This window comes from Salmo salar, chromosome 18 (genome assembly GCF_965601325.2).
Source record: "Salmo salar chromosome 18, fSalSal1, whole genome shotgun sequence".
Classification (NCBI taxonomy): Eukaryota; Metazoa; Chordata; class Actinopteri; order Salmoniformes; family Salmonidae; genus Salmo; species Salmo salar.
The window spans coordinates 59,555,170-59,573,394 of NC_138308.1; the positions used below are offsets into that span (position 1 = coordinate 59,555,170).

The following is an 18,225-nucleotide window of genomic DNA, read 5'->3' on the forward strand; positions in this document are numbered from 1 at the left end:
TTCTTGGCCTTCTTGATCATCTCTATCCAAAACAGGGGATCTCTGCTGTAACGTGACATTTTCTAACGCTCCCATAGGCTCTCAGAAGGCGCCAGAACGTTGAATGATGACTTTGCAGGCCATGGCTGAAAAACAGTAGCGCATTTGGATAGTGGTCGATCTGAGAACAATGAGACTGCATGCACGAGACGACTCCATGTTTTTATTTTTTCGTCTTTGAACGAAAACAAGGTTTCCCGGTCGGAATATTATCGCTTTTTTACGAGAAAAATCGCATAAAAATTGATTTTAAACAGCGTTTGACATGCTTCGAAGTACGGTAATGGAATATTTTGTTATTGAAGTAGAAGTCCTGGGAGTGCATTCTGACGAAGAACAGCAAAGGTAATCAAATTTTTCTTATAGTAAATCTGAGTTTGGTGAGTACCACACTTGGTGGCTGTCAAAATAGCTAGCCCGTGATGGCGAGCTATCTACTCATAATATTGCAAAATGTGCTTTCACTGAAAAGCTATTTTAAAATCTGACACCGCGATTGCATAAAGGAGTTCTGTATCTATAATTCTTAAAATAATTATGTTTTTTGTGAACGTTTATCGTGAGTAATTTAGTAAATTCACCGGAAGTGTTCGGTGGGAATGCTAGTTCTGAACGTCACATGCTAATGTAAAAAGCTGGTTTTTGATATAAATATGAACTTGATTGAACAAAACATGCATGTATTGTATAACAATGTCCTAGGAGTGTCATCTGATGAAGATCATCAAAGGTTAGTGCTGCATTTAGCTGTGGTTTTGGTTTTTGTGACATTATATGCTAGCTTGAAAAATGGGTGTCTGATTATTTCTGGCTGGATACTCTGCTGACATAATCTAATGTTTTGCTTTCGTTGTAAAGCCTTTTTGAAATCGGACAGTGTGGTTAGATAAAGGAGAGTCTTGTCTTTAAAATGGTGTAAAATAGTCATATGTTTGAAAACTTCAATTTTTCGGATTTTCGACGACTTTGTATTTCGCGCCACGCCCATCATTGGATATTGGAGCAGGTGTTCCGCTAGCGGAACGTCTAGATCAAATCAAATCAAATTTATTTTTATATAGCCCTTCGTACATCAGCTGATATTCTCAAAGTGCTGTACAGAAACCCAGCCTAAAACCCCAAACAGCAAGCAAGCATGTGAAAGAAGCACGGTGGCTAGGAAAAACTCCCTAGGAAAAACTCCCTAGAAAGGCCAAAAACCTAGGAAGAAACCTAGAGAGGAACCAGGCTATGAGGGGTGGCCAGTCCTCTTCTGGCTGTGCAGGGTGGATATTATAACAGAACATGGTCAAGATGTTAAAATGTTCATAAATGACCAGCATGGTCAAATAATAATAATCATAGTAGTTGTCGAGGGTGCAACAAGCACGTCCGGTGAACAGGTCAGGGTTCCATAGCCGCAGGCAGAACAGTTGAAACTGGAGCAGCAGCACGGCCAGGTGGACTGGGGACAGCAAGGAGTCATCATACCAGGTAGTCCTGAGGCATGGTCCTAGGGCTCAGGTCCTCCGAGAGAAAGACAGAAAGAGAGAATTAGAGAGAGCATATTTAAATACACACAGGACACCGGATAAGACAAGAGAAATACTCCAGATGTAACAGACTGACCCTAGCCCCCCGACACATAAACTACTGCAGCATAAATACTGGAGGCTGAGACAGGAGGGATCAGAAGACACTGTGGCCCCATCCGATGATACCCCCGGACAGGGCCAAACAGGCAGGATATAACCCCACCCACTTTGCCAAAGCACAGCCCCCACACCACTAGAGGGATGTCTCCAACCACCAACTTACCGTCCTAAGACAAGGCCGAGTATAGCCCACAACGATCTCCGCCATGGCACAACCCAAGGGGGGGGCGCCAACCCAGACAGGAGGACCACGTCAGTGACTCAACCCACTCAAGTGACGCACCCCTCCCATGGACGGCATGGAAGAACACCAGTAGGCCAGTGACTCAGCCCCTGTAAAAGGGTTAGAGGCAGAGAATCCCAGTGGAAAGAGGGGAACCGGCAAGGCAGAGACAGCAAGGGCGGTTCGTTGCTCCAGCCTTTCCGTTCACCTTCACACTCCTGGGCCAGACTATACTTAACCTGTTAGGGCTAGGGGGCAGCATTGACACGGCTGGATAAAAAACATACCCGATTTAATCTGGTTACCACTCCTACTCAGTAACTAGAATATGCATATACTTATTACATATGGATAGAAAACACCCTAAATTTTCTAAAACTGTTTGAATGGTGTCTGTGAGTATAACAGAACTCAAATGGCAGGTCAAAACCTGAGAGATTCCTTTACAGGAAGTGGCCTGTCTGACCATTTGTTGAACTTCTTTTCCATCTCTATCATTTACTAAGGATCTCTGCTCTAACGTGACACTTCCCACGTCGTCCATAGGCGCTCAGAGCCCGGGAAAAAACAGAATGTCGTCATTCCAGCCCCAGGCTGAAACACATTATCGCCTTTCTCAAGTGGCCCATCAAGAGACACTAGCTTATGCGCGTGACCCCGACCGCCCCCGCCTTTGGGATTTTTTCCTCTGTTTGCCGAAAAGGAGATTCCCTGTCGGAATATTATCGCTTTTCTACGAGAAAAATGTCGTAAAAATTGATTTTAAACAGCGGTTGACATGCTTCGAAGTACGGTAATGGAATACTTAGAATTTTATTGTCACGAATTGCGCCAAGCGCGTGACACTTCTTTACTATTTCGGATAGTGTCTGGAACGCACGAACAAAACGCCGCTATTCGGATATAACGATGGATTATTTTGGACCAAACCAACATTTGTTATTGAAGTAGCTGTCCTGGGTGTGTATTCTGACGAAGACAACAAAAGGTAATGACATTTTTATAATAGTAAATATGATTATGGTGAGTGCTAAACTTGCCGGGTGTCTAAATAGCGAGCCCGTGATGCCTGGGCTATGTACTTAGAATATTGCAAAATGTGCTTTCACCAAAAAGCTATTTTAAAATCGGACATATCGAGTGCATAGAGGAGGTCTGTATCTATAATTCTTAAAATAATTGTTATGCTTTTTGTGAACGTTTATCGTGAGTAATTTAGTAAAATGTTAGCGAATTCCCCGGAAGTTTGCGGGGGGTATGCTAGTTCTGAACGTCACATGCTAATGTAAAAAGCTGGTTTTTGATATAAATATGAACTTGATTGAACAAAACATGCATGTATTGTATAACATAATGTCCTAGGGTTGTCATCTGATGAAGATCATCAAAGGTGAGTGCTGCATTTAGCTGTCTTCTGGGTTTTGGTGACATTATATGCTGGCTTGAAAAATGGGTGTCTGATTATTTCTGGCTTGGTACTCTGCTGACAATCTAATGTTTTGCTTTCGTTGTAAAGCCTTTTTGAAATCGGACAGTGTGGTTAGATTAACGAGAGTCTTATCTTTAAATGGCTGTAAAATAGTCATATGTTTGAGAAATTGAAGTAATAGGATTTTTAAGGTTTTGAAAATCGCGCCACAGGATAGCAGTGGCTGTTACGTAGGTGGGACGAATTCGTCCCGCCTAGCCTAGAGAGGTTAATCATAGGACCTACTGAAGAGATAAGTCTTCAGTAAAGACTTAAAGGTTGAGACTGAGTCTGCGTCTCTCACATTGGTAGGCAGACCATTCCATAAAAATGGAGCTCTATAGGAGAAAGCCCTACCTCCAGCCGTTTGCTTAGAAATTCTAGGGACAATTAGGAGGCCTGCGTCTTGTGACCGTAGCGTACGTGTAGGTATGTACGGCAGGACCAAATCGGAAAGATAGGTAGGAGCAAGCCCATGTAATGCTTTGTAGGTTAGCAGTAAAACCTTGAAATCAGCCCTTGCCTTAACAGGAAGCCAGTGTAGGGAGGCTAGCACTGGAGTAATATGATCAAATTTTTTGGTTCTAGTCAGGATTCTAGCAGCCGTATTTAGCACTAACTGAAGTTTATTTAGTGCTTTATCCCGGGTAGCCGGAAAGTAGAGCATTGCAGTAGTCAGCCTAGAAGTAACAAAAGCATGGATAAATTTTTCTGCGTCATTTTTGGACAGAAAATTTCTGATTTTTGCAATGTTACGTAGATGGAAAAAAGCTGTCCTTGAAACAGTCTTGATATGTTCTTCAAAAGAGAGATCAGGGTCCAGAGTAACGCCGAGGTCCTTCAGTTTTATTTGAGACGACTGTACAACCATCCAGATTAATTGTCAGATTCAACAGAAGATCTCTTTGTTTCTTGGGACCTAGAACAAGCATCTCTGTTTTGTCCGAGTTTAAAAGTAGAAAGTTTGCAGCCATCCACTTCTTTATGTCTGAAACACAGGCTTCTAGCGAGGGCAATTTTGGGGCTTCACCATGTTTCATTGAAATGTACAGCTGTGTGTCGTCCGCATAGCAGTGAAATTTAACATTATGTTTTCGAATGACATCCCCAAGAGGTAAAATATATAGTGAAAACAATAGTGGTCCTAAAATGGAACCTTGAGGAACACCGAAATTTACAATTGATTTGTCAGAGGACAAACTATTCACAGAGACAAACTGATATCTTTCCGACAGATAAGATCTAAACCAGGCCAGAACTTGTCCATGTAGACCAATTTGGGTTTCCAATCTCTCCAAAAGAATGTGGTCATCGATGGTATCAAAAGCGGCACTAAGATCTAGGAGCACGAGGACAGATGCAGAGCCTCGGTCTGACGTCATTAAAAGGTCATTTACCACCTTCACAAGTGCAGTCTCAGTGCTATGATGGGGTCTAAAACCAGACTGAAGCGTTTCGTATACATTGTTTGTCTTCAGGAAGGCAGTGAGTTGCTGTGCAACAGCTTTTTCTACAATTTTTGAGAGGAATGGAAGATTCGATATAGGCCGATAGTTTTTTATAATTTCTGGATCAAGATTCGGCTTTTTCAAGAGAGGCTTTATTACTGCCACTTTTAGTGAGCTTGGTACACATCCGGTGGATAGAGAGCCGTTTATTATGTTCAACATAGGAGGGCCAAGCACAGGAAGCAGCTCTTTCAGTAGTTTAGTTGGAATAGGGTCCAGTATGCAGCTTGAGGGTTTGGAGGCCATGATTATTTTCATCATTGCGTCAAGAGATATAGTACTAAAACACTTTAGCATCTCCCTTGATCCTAGGTCCTGGCAGAGTTGTGTAGACTCAGGACAATGGAGCTTTGGAGGAATACCCAGATTTAAAGAGGAGTCTGTAATTTGCTTTCTAATGATCATGATCTTTTCCTCAAAGAAGTTCATAAATGTATTACTGCTGAAGTGAAAGCCATCCTCCATTTGCGAAGGCTGCTTTTTAGTTAGCTTTGCGACAGTATCAAAAAGACATTTCGGCTTGTTCTTATTTTCCTCAATTAAGTTGGAAAAATAGGATGATCGAGCAGCAGTGAGGGCTCTTCGATACTGCACGGTACTGTCTTTCCAAGCTAGTCGGAAGACTTCCAGTTTGGTGTGGCGCCATTTCCGTTCCAATTTTCTGGAAGCTTGCTTCAGAGCTCGTGTATTTTCTGTATACCAGGGAGCTAGTTTCTTATGACAGATGTTTTTAGGGGTGCAACTGCATCTAGGGTATTGCGCAAGGTTAAATTGAGTTCCTCGGTTAGGTGGTTAACTGATTTTTGTCCTCTGACGTCCTTGGGTAGGCAGAGGCAGTCTGGAAGGGCATCAAGGAATCTAGTTAGGTTAACTAGTGATTATGATTGATTGTTTTTTATAAGATAAGTTTAATGCTAGCTAGCAACTTACCTTGGCTTCTTACTGCATTCACGTAACAGGCAGGCTCCTCGTGGAGTGCAATGTAAAGCAGGTGGTTAGAGCGTTGGACTAGTTAACCGTAAGGTTGCAAGATCGAATCCCCGAGCTGACAAGGTAAAAATCTGTCGTTCTGCCCCTGAACAAGGCAGTTAACCCACCGTTCCCAGGCCGTCATTGAAAATAAGAATGTGTTCTTAACTGACTTGCCTAGTTAAATAAAGGTCTAAAAAATATATATCGAAAAAAATATCGGCCAAATCGGCGTCCAAATATACCGATTTCCGATTGTTATGAAAACTTGAAATCGGCCCTAATTAATCGGCCATTCTGATTTAATCGGTCGACCTCTAGCACAGAGCAGCACGTGCCAGTCCCTGGGCTAACAGCAATGCACAGAGCAGCACGTGCCAGTCCCTGGGCTAACAGCAATGCACAGAGCAGCACGTGCCAGTCCCTGGGCTAACAGCAATGCACAGAGCAGCACGTGCCAGTCCCTGGGCTAACAGCAATGCACAGAGCAGCACGTGCCAGTCCCAGGGCTAACAGCAATACACAGAGCAGCACGTGCCAGTCCCTGGCCTGTGTCATCAGGACTCAACACAGAGGGACTAGTGTTTTGTTCTCCTTTTCTACTCTTAATGGGACTGTTTTTGCTTCAGAGAGCGAGAGAGAGAGAGTTCCATGGAGGCGTCAGTCTTGTCTGTTGAAGTCAGAGGGATCTGATTGATTGTGCTGGTATTGTGTCTGACTGGTTGTAACTAACAATATGAACATGCTAGTGTTGAGCCCTGTAAAGTTTACCATGAGGACGGAATCCACACCATTTAAAACGGAATTCAACAATATTCTAAAATGTGTTGAATTTAGTAGGAAATCAACTAAATGTGTTGAATTTAGTAGGAAATCAACTAAATGTGTTAAATTTAGTAGGAAATCAACTAAATGTGTTGAATTTAGTAGGAAATCAACTAAATGTGTTAAATTTAGTAGGAAATCAACTAAATGTGTTAAATTTAGTAGGAAATCAACTAAATGTGTTGAATTTAGTAGGAAATCAACTAAATGTATTGAATATAGTAGGAAATCAACTAAATGTATTGGTTTGAACCCAGTTAATGAAAACACATAGTGATTGGTATTTTTCTACAACTTCCTGAAAGGGCACAGGAATGTCCCAGTGTGTGTTGCGTTTGTCTACCTCCCTCAGCATGTTACTGTATGTGTCAGATTACAATAACACAAACACTCCCTCGGCGTGTTACCGTAACGCTCCCTCGGCGTGTTGCCGTGACGCTCCCTCGGCGTGTTGCCGTGGCGCTCCCTCGGCGTGTTGCCGTGGCGCTCCCTCGGCGTGTTGCTGTATTTTGTCAGATTACAATAACACACACTCCCTTAACATGTTGCCGTGACGCTCCCTCGGCGTGTTGCTGTATTTTGTCAGATTACAATAACACACACTCCCTTAACATGTTACTGTAACGCTCCCTCGGCGTGTTACTGTATTTTGTCAGATTACAATAACAAACGCTCCCTCGGCATGTTGCCGTGACGCTCCCTCGGCGTGTTACTGTATTTTGTCAGATTACAATAAGATGCTGTAGCCATGATGTCATGAGGAGGCGTTTAGAGGACAGTGTTATCCCAGTGGTGACGCTAACTGTGTGTGTGTGTGTGTGTGTAGGGCCAGGGAGCGATCTCAGAGAAGCTGAGGAGCTTCAGTATGCACGACCTGACTCAGATACCCCTCGACGACGCAGCAGCCAATCAGATCTATACAGCCCATGCCGGCAACCCTGCCGTGAGCAGGAGGGCACTCGCCGCAAACTTGACCGACAGAACAGGTAGGACGTGGTGTACACACACACACACACACACACACACACACACACACACGTCCTTACATGAACCCGTCACCTAGTACCTTCCGGTGGTCTGTTAATCATTGATCTGAAGTGGGATCCATTTATACCACAGTAAGGCTCTGTTCTCCACCTTCCTCAAACGTCCACATGGTTGGGTCTTCTATTGGTTCTGTTCCCCTCGGGTTAACAGAGGATCAGTACAGGGAGGGGTTGGTTCTGTTCTCCTCGGGTTAACAGAGGATCAGTACAGGGAGGGGTTGGTTCTGTTCTCCTCGGGTTAACAGAGGATCAGTACAGGGAGGGGTTGGTTCTGTTCTCCTCGGGTTAACAGAGGATCAGTACAGGGAGGGGTTGGTTCTGTTCTCCTCAGGTTAACAGAGGATCAGTACAGGGAGGGGTTGGTTCTGTTCTCCTCGGGTTAACAGAGGATCAGTACAGGGAGGGGTTGGTTCTGTTCTCCTCAGGTTAACAGAGGATCAGTGGGGCTGGACTGCTCTGGGCTGGGCTGCTCTGGGCTGGACCAGCTCAGCCATGACCTGTCAGAGGTGTGCTAGAAGACAGATAAATCCAGGATATTAAAGATCCTAATAATGGATATAGATCATTGGTGAGATGAATTCGCTGGGCTGGACTGCTCGACCAATAGGTCTCAACAGCTTCATATGATACATAGCCGTTTGCCTTGGACTGTGTGAAGACTAGCATTAAAAAACAAAAAACAACATTTCTTAGCTTACAGAAAGTTTCAATCCTCAAACAAGTATGAATATCCTTGTAGATTTTAATAGTGGCTCCAGATCCCGAGGATACTTTGAGAATGGAGAGCAGATGTGACGAGCTACAGGAACAAAGGAGAGCACTAGAGGCTGTTACTGTGTTACTGCTCCCCCTGGTGGTGGCTGGTAGAATGGCAGCTGTCGTGACTCACAACACAGAACAGACCCAGTCAGTTAGTAGTGGTCATATCCCAGTGACGATATTACAGAACAGACCAGACCCAGTCAGTTAGTAGTGGTCGTATCCCAGTGATGATATTACAGAACAGAACAGACCCAGTCAGTTAGTAGTGGTTGTATCCCAGTGATGATATTACAGAACAGACCCAGTCAGTTAGTTGTGGTCGTATCCCAGTGATGATATTACAGAACAGACCCAGTCAGTTAGTAGTGGTCATATCCCAGTGATGATATTACAGAACAGACCCAGTCAGTTAGTAGGGGTCGTATCCCAGTGATGATATTACAGAACAGACCCAGTCAGTTAGTAGTGGTCATATCCCAGTGATGATATTACAGAACAGACCCAGTCAGTTAGTAGTGGTCATATCCCAGTGATGATATTACAGAACAGAACAGACCCAGTCAGTTAGTAGTGGTCATATCCCAGTGATGATATTACAGAACAGACCCAGTCAGTTAGTAGTGGTCATATCCCAGTGATGATATTACAGAACAGACCCAGTCAGTTAGTAGTGGTCATATCCCAGTGATGATATTACAGAACAGACCCAGTCAGTTAGTAGTGGTCATATCCCAGTGATGATATTACAGAACAGAACAGACCCAGTCAGTTAGTAGTGGTCATATCCCAGTGATGATATTACAGAACAGACCCAGTCAGTTAGTAGTGGTCATATCCCAGTGATGATATTACAGAACAGACCCAGTCAGTTAGTAGTGGTCATATCCCAGTGATGATATTACAGACCAGACCCAGTCAGTTAGTAGTGGTGGTCGTATCCCAGTGATGATATTACATAACAGACCAGACCCAGTCAGTTAGTAGTGGTGGTCGTATCCCAGTGATGATATTACAGAACAGACCAGACCCAGTCAGTTAGTAGTGGTGGTCGTATCCCAGTGATGATATTACAGAACAGACCAGACCCAGTCAGTTAGTAGTGGTCGTATCCCAGTGATGATATTACAGAACAGACCCAGTCAGTTAGTAGTGGTGGTCGTATCCCAGTGATGATATTACAGAACAGACCAGACCCAGTCAGTTAGTAGTGGTGGTCGTATCCCAGTGATGATATTACAGAACAGACCAGACCCAGTCAGTTAGTAGTGGTCGTATCCCAGTGATGATATTACAGAACAGACCCAGTCAGTTAGTAGTGGTGGTCGTATCCCAGTGATGATATTACAGAACAGACCCAGTCAGTTAGTTGTGGTCGTATCCCAGTGATGATATTACAGAACAGAACAGACCCAGTCAGTTAGTTGTGGTCGTATCCCAGTGATGATATTACAGAACAGAACAGACCCAGTCAGTTAGTAGGGGTCATATCCCAGTGATGATATTACAGAACAGAACAGACCCAGTCAGTTAGTAGGGGTCATATCCCAGTGATGATATTACAGAACAGACCCAGTCAGTTAGTAGGGGTCATATCCCAGTGATGATATTACAGAACAGACCCAGTCAGTTAGTAGTGGTCATATCCCAGTGATGATATTACAGAACAGACCCAGTCAGTTAGTAGTGGTCATATCCCAGTGATGATATTACAGAACAGACCCAGTCAGTTAGTAGTGGTCATATCCCAGTGATGATATTACAGAACAGACCAGACCCAGTCAGTTAGTAGTGGTGGTCGTATCCCAGTGATGATATTACAGAACAGACCCAGTCAGTTAGTAGTGGTGGTCGTATCCCAGTGATGATATTACAGAACAGACCAGACCCAGTCAGTTAGTAGTGGTCGTATCCCAGTGATGATATTACAGAACAGACCAGACCCAGTCAGTTAGTAGTGGTCGTATCCCAGTGATGATATTACAGAACAGACCCAGTCAGTTAGTAGTGGTCATATCCCAGTGATGATATTACAGAACAGACCCAGTCAGTTAGTTGTGGTCGTATCCCAGTGATGATATTACAGAACAGAACAGACCCAGTCAGTTAGTAGGGGTCATATCCCAGTGATGATATTACCGAACAGAACAGACCCAGTCAGTTAGTAGGGGTCATATCCCAGTGATGATATTACAGAACAGAACAGACCCAGTCAGTTAGTAGGGGTCGTATCCCAGTGATGATATTACAGAACAGACCCAGTCAGTTAGTAGTGGTCGTATCCCAGTGATGATATTACAGAACAGACCCAGTCAGTTAGTAGGGGTCATATCCCAGTGATGATATTACAGAACAGACCCAGTCAGTTAGTAGTGGTTGTATCCCAGTGATGATATTACAGAACAGACCCAGTCAGTTAGTTGTGGTTGTATCCCAGTGATGATATTACAGAACAGACCCAGTCAGTTAGTTGTGGTCGTATCCCAGTGATGATATTACAGAACAGACCCAGTCAGTTAGTAGTGGTTGTATCCCAGTGATGATATTACAGAACAGACCCAGTCAGTTAGTAGTGGTCATATCCCAGTGATGATATTACAGAACAGACCAGACCCAGTCAGTTAGTAGTGGTGGTCGTATCCCAGTGATGATATTACAGAACAGACCAGACCCAGTCAGTTAGTAGTGGTGGTCGTATCCCAGTGATGATATTACAGAACAGACCAGACCCAGTCAGTTAGTAGTGGTGGTCGTATCCCAGTGATGATATTACAGAACAGACCAGACCCAGTCAGTTAGTAGTGGTCGTATCCCAGTGATGATATTACAGAACAGACCAGACCCAGTCAGTTAGTAGTGGTCGTATCCCAGTGATGATATTACAGAACAGACCCAGTCAGTTAGTTGTGGTCGTATCCCAGTGATGATATTACAGAACAGACCCAGTCAGTTAGTAGTGGTCATATCCCAGTGATGATATTACAGAACGGACCCAGTCAGTTAGTAGTGGTCGTATCCCAGTGATGATATTACAGAACAGACCCAGTCAGTTAGTAGGGGTCGTATCCCAGTGATGATATTACAGAACAGACCCAGTCAGTTAGTAGTGGTTGTATCCCAGTGATGATATTACAGAACAGACCCAGTCAGTTAGTTGTGGTCGTATCCCAGTGATGATATTACAGAACAGACCCAGTCAGTTAGTAGTGGTTGTATCCCAGTGATGATATTACAGAACAGACCCAGTCAGTTAGTAGTGGTCATATCCCAGTGATGATATTACAGAACAGACCAGACCCAGTCAGTTAGTAGTGGTGGTCGTATCCCAGTGATGATATTACAGAACAGACCAGACCCAGTCAGTTAGTAGTGGTGGTCGTATCCCAGTGATGATATTACAGAACAGACCAGACCCAGTCAGTTAGTAGTGGTCGTATCCCAGTGATGATATTACAGAACAGACCAGACCCAGTCAGTTAGTAGTGGTCGTATCCCAGTGATGATATTACAGAACAGACCCAGTCAGTTAGTTGTGGTCGTATCCCAGTGATGATATTACAGAACAGACCCAGTCAGTTAGTAGTGGTCATATCCCAGTGATGATATTACAGAACGGACCCAGTCAGTTAGTAGTGGTCGTATCCCAGTGATGATATTACAGAACAGACCCAGTCAGTTAGTAGGGGTCGTATCCCAGTGATGATATTACAGAACGGACCCAGTCAGTTAGTAGTGGTTGTATCCCAGTGATGATATTACAGAACAGACCCAGTCAGTTAGTTGTGGTCGTATCCCAGTGATGATATTACAGAACAGACCCAGTCAGTTAGTAGTGGTCGTATCCCAGTGATGATATTACAGAACAGAACAGACCCAGTCAGTTAGTAGGGGTCATATCCCAGTGATGATATTACAGAACAGAACAGACCCAGTCAGTTAGTAGTGGTCATATCCCAGTGATGATATTACAGAACAGAACAGACCCAGTCAGTTAGTAGTGGTCATATCCCAGTGATGAGGTGGTGTAAATCTCGCCACCGTTGGACTGTGGATCAGTGGAAACTCGTTCTCTGGAGTGATGAATCATGTTTCACCATCTGACAGTCCGATGGATGAATCTGGGTTTGGTGGATGCCAGTAGAACATTACCTGTTCCAACTGTAAAGTTTGGTGGAGGAGGAATACTGGTCTGGGCCTGTTTTTCATGGTTCGGGCCCCTTTGTTCCAGTGAAGGAAAATATTAACGCTACAGCATACAATGAAATTCTAGACAATTCTGTGCTTCGAACTTTATGACAACAGTTTGGGGAAAGCCCTTTCCTGTTTCAGCATGACAATGCCCCCGTGCACAAAGTGAGGTCCAATCAGAAATGGATTGTGGAGATGAGTGCGGAAGAACTTGACTGTCCTGCACTGTGTCCACATACTTTAGGTAATGTAGTGTATGTCATAGCAATCTGTCAGGGGATGACAGCGTTTGGTTGTTGTGGCCTCGGCTGTGGAATTCAGCCCCAGTGATTGGCTTTGTCCCCAGGCAGCCCGTCTCTCTCTCTCTCCAACACACCAGTCTGTCCCCCTCGGACTCAGCACTTTTACCATGAGGACACGATCTAGGAGTCATGTCAGAAGACCAAGTTAACCTGCTTCTGGTTTAGTTGTCCATATCAGTTAGGCATAGTACTCTGGGGAGACATGCACTATGTCTAACTGATATGGACGTGTCTCCCCAGAGTACTATGTCTAACTGATATGGACGTGTCTCCCCAGAGTACTATGAGCAGGAGGACAGGACAGACGAGGAGGGGGAGCAACTTTTCTCAGAGGACGAGGCTGTCACCCAGAGAGGTCTGAGGAGGTCCCAGAGTGTCAAGATCACACGCTCTAAAGCCCGCAAAGATGTAAGTCTGACTATAACACGCCGTAAAGATGTATGTCTGACTATAACACGCCGTAAAGATGTATGTCTGACTATAACACGCCGTAAAGATGTAAGTCTGAATATAACACGCTGTAAAGATGTACGTCTGACTATAACACGCTGTAAAGATGTACGTCTGACTATCACACGCTGTAAAGATGTACGTCTGACTATCACACGCTGTAAAGATGTACATCTGACTATCACACGCTGTAAAGATGTACGTCTGACTATCACACGCTGTAAAGATGTACGTCTGACTATCACACGCCGTAAAGATGTACGTCTGACTATCACACGCCGTAAAGATGTACGTCTGACTATCACACGCCGTAAAGATGTACGTCTGACTATCACACGCCGTAAAGATGTACGTCTGACTATCACACGCCGTAAAGATGTACGTCTGACTATCACACGCCGTAAAGATGTACGTCTGACTATCACACGCCGTAAAGATGTACGTCTGACTATCACACGCCGTAAAGATGTACGTCTGACTATCACACGCCGTAAAGATGTACGTCTGACTATCACACGCCGTGAAAATGTACGTCTGACTACAACGCGCCGTGAAGATGTACGTCTGACTACAACGCGCCGTGAAGATGTACGTCTGACTACAACGCGCCGTGAAGATGTACGTCTGACTACAACGCGCCGTGAAGATGTACGTCTGACTACAACGCGCCGTGAAGATGTACGTCTGACTACAACGCGCCGTGAAGATGTACGTCTGACTACAACGCGCCGTAAAGATGTACGTCTGACTACAACGCGCCGTAAAGATGTACGTCTGACTACAACGCGCCGTGAAGATGTACGTCTGACTACAACGCGCCGTGAAGATGTACGTCTGACTACAACGCGCCGTGAAGATGTACGTCTGACTACAACGCGCCGTGAAGATGTTCGTCTGACTACAACGCGCCGTGAAGATGTACGTCTGACTACAACGCGCTCTGCCGCTGCTCTCTTCTGGCTTGGATGTGTTAAATACTAGCTCTCTAATGCAGTGGTCACCAACCGGTTGATCACCAAACAATTTGTGTAGAAAAGCCAACAATGGGGTATAACGAGAAAGATGCCTAAAAATAAAAACCACTAATTATTTCAATTTATTCTCAGCTGTGCCTGGCAGGTGCTACATCAACTGATCTCTTTTGTTATCAACGCTCAAGTTCTGAAATATAATATGGTCTGAGAATAACAATATTGACAGGCCAGAGAGCTAGCCATTATGCTGTGATAATGTATTACACCAGACATGTAGCAATTATGCTGGGATAATGTATTAGACCAGGCATATAGCCATTATGCTGTGATAATGTATTAGACCAGACACATAGCCATTATGCTGTGATAATGTATTAGACCAGGCATATAGCCACTATGCTGTGATAATGTATTAGGCCTGGCAGATAGCCACTATGTTGTGATAATGTATTAGGTGTACTGCCCAAACCACATTCCTACAGAACTGTTTTTATTGGGTTAATGTTACATTGAATGTTTTAAATAAAAATCTCTGCTTGCTTTTTGAATGTTTAAATAAACATCTCTGCTTGCTTTTTGACACTGAAAGTGATCTCTACTGAGGAAAGGCTGGTGACCACCTCTACAGTCTATACAACTGTCTTCTTCTTCTTCAGTCTTTTAAAGGCTCTGTTCTGTTTCAGGAGGCTGTAATCCTTGTTATTGTACATTAACTAGGTCAGAGTTATACCAGTCTGATGATGATGATGATGAATACATTGTTGTTCTAATCTATTCTGTCCAACAGGCCCGTTATGGATCTCTGAAGATCAAAGGGAAGCGGAGACCGGTTCTGACTGCTGCGACCTACAGTCCAATGTAATGAACACTCCAGGAGAAGTGAACGCTGACTGAATACCATGGATGGGTTTTTCCCTTCTATAGTGCACTGCTGTTGACCAGAGCACTATTGGGGGCCCTGGCCAAAAGTAGTGCACTATTGGGGACCCTGGCCAAAAGTAGTGCACTATTGGGGACCCTGGCCAAAAGTAGTGCACTATTGGGGACCCTGGCCAAAAGTAGTGCACTATTGCGGGCCCTGGTCAAAAGTAGTGCACTATTGCGGGCCCTGGTCAAAAGTAGTGCACTATTGCGGGCCCTGGTCAAAAGTAGTGCACTATTGGGGCCCTGGCCAACAGTAGTGCACTAGAAAGGGAATAGGCTTTTGGGACGGACCACGAAATCAGTCAACGATTCAGGAAGGGCTAGAGACGGCTCAGACATCCATATTAGTGACTGGCTACTGACATGTTAGGCCATCCGTTCTATGGAGAACGATGCTGTTGAACTGTTCTCCAGGTGTTTTTTTTATAAACTGTCCTGGGGTCTGTTCTCTTCATGCTGGGGAGCATCTGTCCTTTTTAATTAACCATTAACTCGCTATATTTATTACTTTATTCTGACTCTCTCTCTGTGTGTGTGTGTGTGTGTGTGTGTGTGTGTGTGTGTGTGTGTGTGTGTGTGTGTGTGTGTGTGTGTGTGTGTGTGTGTTTAAAAGCATTGTACAGCGGTAGCTGTATAGGAAGAATCTTAAGGTTTCCTGTCTTTTTTTAGTTAGAAGTGTTTTTTTGTTGCATGGATCTTATTTTCTGGAATAGTAGTTTTTAGTTGCGGATGTGGACTTTATATTATCTTTACTTTTTTCTTTAAAGGGTTATATAATTCATTTAGCTTCATTTTGTCATATATGCTGCCTTGCAGATGTTGTATTTTGCGTTTAGCCTATTAAATAGTCGAATTACATTATAATTATAGTAGTGATCATTTTGGCACACTTGAAAAGATTGTTACAAAGTAACAGCCGACCAAAAGTGTCCCTTTATTCCTTCAGGAGGAACATACCAAGGGTGGAGGGAGGGAACAGAGAATCCTGTTATTAGGTGTGTGTGTCCCAAATGGCATCATTTCCTATACAGTGCACTACTACCCTATGGGCCCTGGTCTAAAGTAGTGCACCAAGTAGAGAATCGGGGTGCCATTAGGGATGCAAACCCCAATGTTGAGGTATGTTTGTGTTGACCGTAACTGGCCTGTCCAATTTGAATGACTGCATTTCCTGTTTTTTAGATTTGAATCTAAGCTCTTTTTTTTTTTCTTTTTTTTTTCATAACCAATCTTTTGCACAGTCTTCCAAAAACGATGTCGTTTTGTAATGCTTTGATGTCATCTCGGAATGTATCCAGCTGCACTCTGGGATGCTTTTAACCACGTGGTGAAACGTATTTAATACCAAAGCTTTATCTACTAAACCCGGTGACTTGGGTCTGATTTTCGTGTGGGATTGTATCATAAGGGTGCTGTAAATAAATGTATAAATTCAACAACAACAAAAAATGTCTGAATGTTTTTGTAGAGTAATTCAACTTTGATCATGTGGTTTTTCAATTAAAAACAATGGCAACAGGTAGAATATAATCCATTACTACCGATCAATAGCTGATAGGGATTCCTCGGATGGGAGTTGCAGTTGTCACATGCAGATTTATAACGGCTGTCGACCCTCACTGAGATTCTAACTTACAAGCTCTTTCCCAACGACGCAGAGTCATGACCGTGAATGATGACAGCCATTCTGAGGTCAGACCACAATCACTTAAGAAAACTCTCCTGGTCTGATCTATAAGGAGAGACTGGTCCAGAGACGGTCCGATCTGTCAGGAGAGACGGTCCGATCTGTCAGGAGAGACGGTCCGATCTGTCAGGAGAGACGGTCCGATCTGTCAGGAGAGACGGTCCGATCTGTCAGGAGAGACGGTCCGATCTGTCAGGAGAGACGGTGTGATCTGTCAGGAGAGACTAGTCCAGAGATGGTCTGATCTGTCAGGAGAGACTAGTCCAGAGACGGTCTGATCTGTCAGGAGAGACGGTCTGATCTGTCAGGAGAGACGGTCTGATCTGTCGGGAAAGACTGGTCCAGAGACTAGTCTGATCTGTCAGGAGAGATGGTCTGATCTGTCAGGAGAGACGGTCTGATCTGTCAGGAGAAACTAGTCTGATCTGTCAGGAGAGACTGGCCTGATCTGTCAGGAGAGACGGTCTGATCTGTTAGGAGAGACTGGTCCAGAGACGGTCTGATCTCTCTTGAGAGAATGGTCCAGAGACGGTCTGATCTGTCAGGAGAGACGGTCCGATCTGTCAGGAGAGACTGGTCTGATCTGTCAGGAGAGACTGGTCTAATGTCAGGAGAGACGGTCTGATCTGTTAGGAGAGACTGGTCCAGAGACGATCTGATCTGTCAGGAGAGACTGGTCTAGAGACGGTCTGATCTGTCAGGAGAGACTGGTCTGATCTGTCAGGAGAGACTGGTCTGATCTGTCAGGAGAGATGGTCTGATCTGTCAGGAGAGACTAGTCTGATCTGTCAGGAGAGACTGGTCCGATCTGCCAGGAGAGACTAGTCCGATCTGTCAGGAGAGACTGGTCCGATCTGCCAGGAGAGACTGGTCCGATCTGTCAGGAGAGACGGTCTGATCTGTAAGTAGAAACTAGCCTGATCTGTCAGGAGAGACTGGCCTGATCTGTCAGGAGAGACTGGTCCAGAGACGGTCTGATCTCTCTTGAGAGACTGGTCCAGAGACGGTCTGATCTCTCTTGAGAGAATGGTCCAGAGACGGTCTGATCTGTCAGGAGAGACGGTCCGATCTGTCAGGAGAGACTGGTCCAGAGACGGTCTGATCTGTCAGGAGAGACTGGTCTAGAGACGGTCTGATTTGTCAGGAGAGACGGTCTGATCTGTCAGGAGAGACTGGTCTGTCAGGAGAGACTAGTCTGATCTGTCAGGAGAAACTGGTCTGATCTGTCA

The 18,225-nt window shown here is 44.5% G+C and overlaps 1 protein-coding gene across 1 annotated transcript in view; it reads left to right on the plus strand.

The window, feature by feature from the left end:
• The window catches only part of reep3b (receptor accessory protein 3b), a 42,552-nt gene extending 25,794 nt beyond the window's left edge, over window positions 1-16,758 (plus strand). Inside the window, exons 6-8 of the mRNA XM_045701198.2 lie at window positions 7,493-7,652; window positions 13,239-13,369; window positions 15,173-16,758. Coding sequence (XP_045557154.1) covers window positions 7,493-7,652; window positions 13,239-13,369; window positions 15,173-15,247 — 366 coding nt within the window. The 3' untranslated portion in view covers window positions 15,248-16,758. The remainder of the gene's footprint in view (window positions 1-7,492; window positions 7,653-13,238; window positions 13,370-15,172) is intronic.
• Window positions 16,759-18,225: the final 1,467 nt, after the last annotated feature.